Raw genomic sequence first — 1,793 nt, forward strand, 5'->3', positions numbered from 1 at the left:
TTTACACAAAACACCAAAAAATGGCCGGCTAGCTAGCTTAATAGTACTGCTATATATTAATTAAGACGATCAGTTTAGAGCACTGCATGCCAAGTAGTACTCTTGCATGATTGAATATTAGATAAACCTCCAATTGTTTAATTAATGGCAATACTAATTAGATCATGATATTCCAACCAGTTGCAATCAGTCATGATCTTGTGCTTTTCCTATTAGATCTTACCGTACAGGAATCTTTAGTGGAAAACTTAATTTCCAAAAGGCCAGCAGTCTAAGGCCCTTATCCTTAATTACACCATAATTCATTTGATTATATATCACATGGAAAGATAATGCCCTAAACACAAATGTAGCTTATCGGGCTCTGCACATTGCTCTAAGTACGTGCATAAAGTAATACTTCACTCACACCAGAAAGACCAGAATTAGGCTGCAAGATGGTTGGGAAGCTCTCCCACGAGATAGAGGTAAACGTGCCGGCAAGCGAAGCATGGGAGCTCTATGGCACCCTTCGGTTGGGAAAACTTATTGTTGAAGAAGCTTTTCCAGGTGTCATTGAGAAAATTGAGGTCATTGAAGGTGGTGGTGAGGCTGGGACGATCGTCAAGATCATACCAGGTAATATTAAAAGATGATATTCATGATCAAGATCGATCAATCAATCTTCCTAACCCTTTTTGTTTTTAAATATTTAGATTATTATACTTAAAACCCTTACATCGATCAGAGATGTATCATGAGTACATGCGTTTAGACTAAATATCCCTTAAAACTCTTTTGTACGTTATGCAAATAGATTACTTTTAGCGAATTATATATCCAAATTGAAGGACTAATTGTTCATATCAATTTGCTTTGGAACCAAAGTGATATCATATATATGAAGTTCAGGTTCTCTTATAATTTCTTGGCAAAACAATTTAAAAAAAAAAAAAATACCAACCAATAAATTAAATTAATATCTAATTAATTATATATGTTGCTGACCAGAAACGATGAATACCTGATAATTACTAATGAATGTCTTAGATGTTTAAAGATTCTATTTAAATATTTACTAATTTATTTTTCTAATTCATTCATCATTTAATATTGAATTAATTAGGAACAACTGGTTCTAAAGCTTATAGAGAGAAGTTCACAAAAGTCGACAATGAGAAACGCCTGAAAGAACTAGAGGTGATTGAAGGAGCTTATCTTGAGATGGGGTTTACATTTTATCGTGTGAGTTTTGAGATCGTGGAAAAGGGCAATGATTCATGCATTATAAAAACTACAGTTGAGTATGATGTGAAGGAAGAGGCAGCTGCTAATGCCTCCAATGTCGTCAGCATCGAGCCATTTGCAAAAGTTGCAGAAGCTGCCAAAAATCATCTCCTGAAAAACAAAACTGCTTAAGATCATCATCATCGATATTATTATTATCATTATATAGTTGGGAACTTTTGTATGCAGTCTTGTACTGATCAATATATAAAACAGCATCTTATTAATTCAGTGATAAAAGTTACAAAATGATGGTGATGTTGATGATCATAATATTAGGTTTTTCATGTAACAATATAAAAACGTGAAGACAACTTGTCAAGAAATTATAATAAATAATAAATAAATAAATCTGTACGGAATATACGTGTTTGGGTTTGGTATACATCATTTTCTGATCCCTCCATCCATATCCCATATTTAATGTTTTGTAGTAGTCCTACTACAAACCAGACCTGAGCTCATTACATATATATTTTGGATTTGCATATAGTAAAATACAATGGAATACGGTGCGTTAATGTATT

General features: G+C 33.1%; 1 protein-coding gene across 1 annotated transcript; it reads left to right on the forward strand.

The window, feature by feature from the left end:
* Nucleotides 1–353: 353 nt before the first annotated feature.
* On the forward strand, nucleotides 354–1,563 carry LOC122309523 (norbelladine synthase-like). Its single transcript, XM_043123032.1, has 2 exons — nucleotides 354–618; nucleotides 1,106–1,563. The coding sequence occupies exons 1-2, from the start codon at nucleotides 438–440 to the stop codon at nucleotides 1,396–1,398; spliced, it is 474 nt and encodes a 157-aa protein (XP_042978966.1). The 5' UTR covers nucleotides 354–437; the 3' UTR covers nucleotides 1,399–1,563.
* The last annotated feature ends 230 nt before the right edge of the window (nucleotides 1,564–1,793 follow it).

The sequence above is a fragment of the Carya illinoinensis genome, chromosome 5 (assembly GCF_018687715.1).
Source record: "Carya illinoinensis cultivar Pawnee chromosome 5, C.illinoinensisPawnee_v1, whole genome shotgun sequence".
Classification (NCBI taxonomy): Eukaryota; Viridiplantae; Streptophyta; class Magnoliopsida; order Fagales; family Juglandaceae; genus Carya; species Carya illinoinensis.

Coding starts and splice junctions, on each gene's coding strand:
- LOC122309523 (XM_043123032.1), top strand. CDS start 438: ATGGTTGGGAAGCTCTCCCACGAGATAGAGGTAAACGTGCCGGCAAGC. Junction 619..1,105: donor GATCGTCAAGATCATACCAG/GTAATATTAAAA, acceptor TGAATTAATTAG/GAACAACTGGTTCTAAAGCT.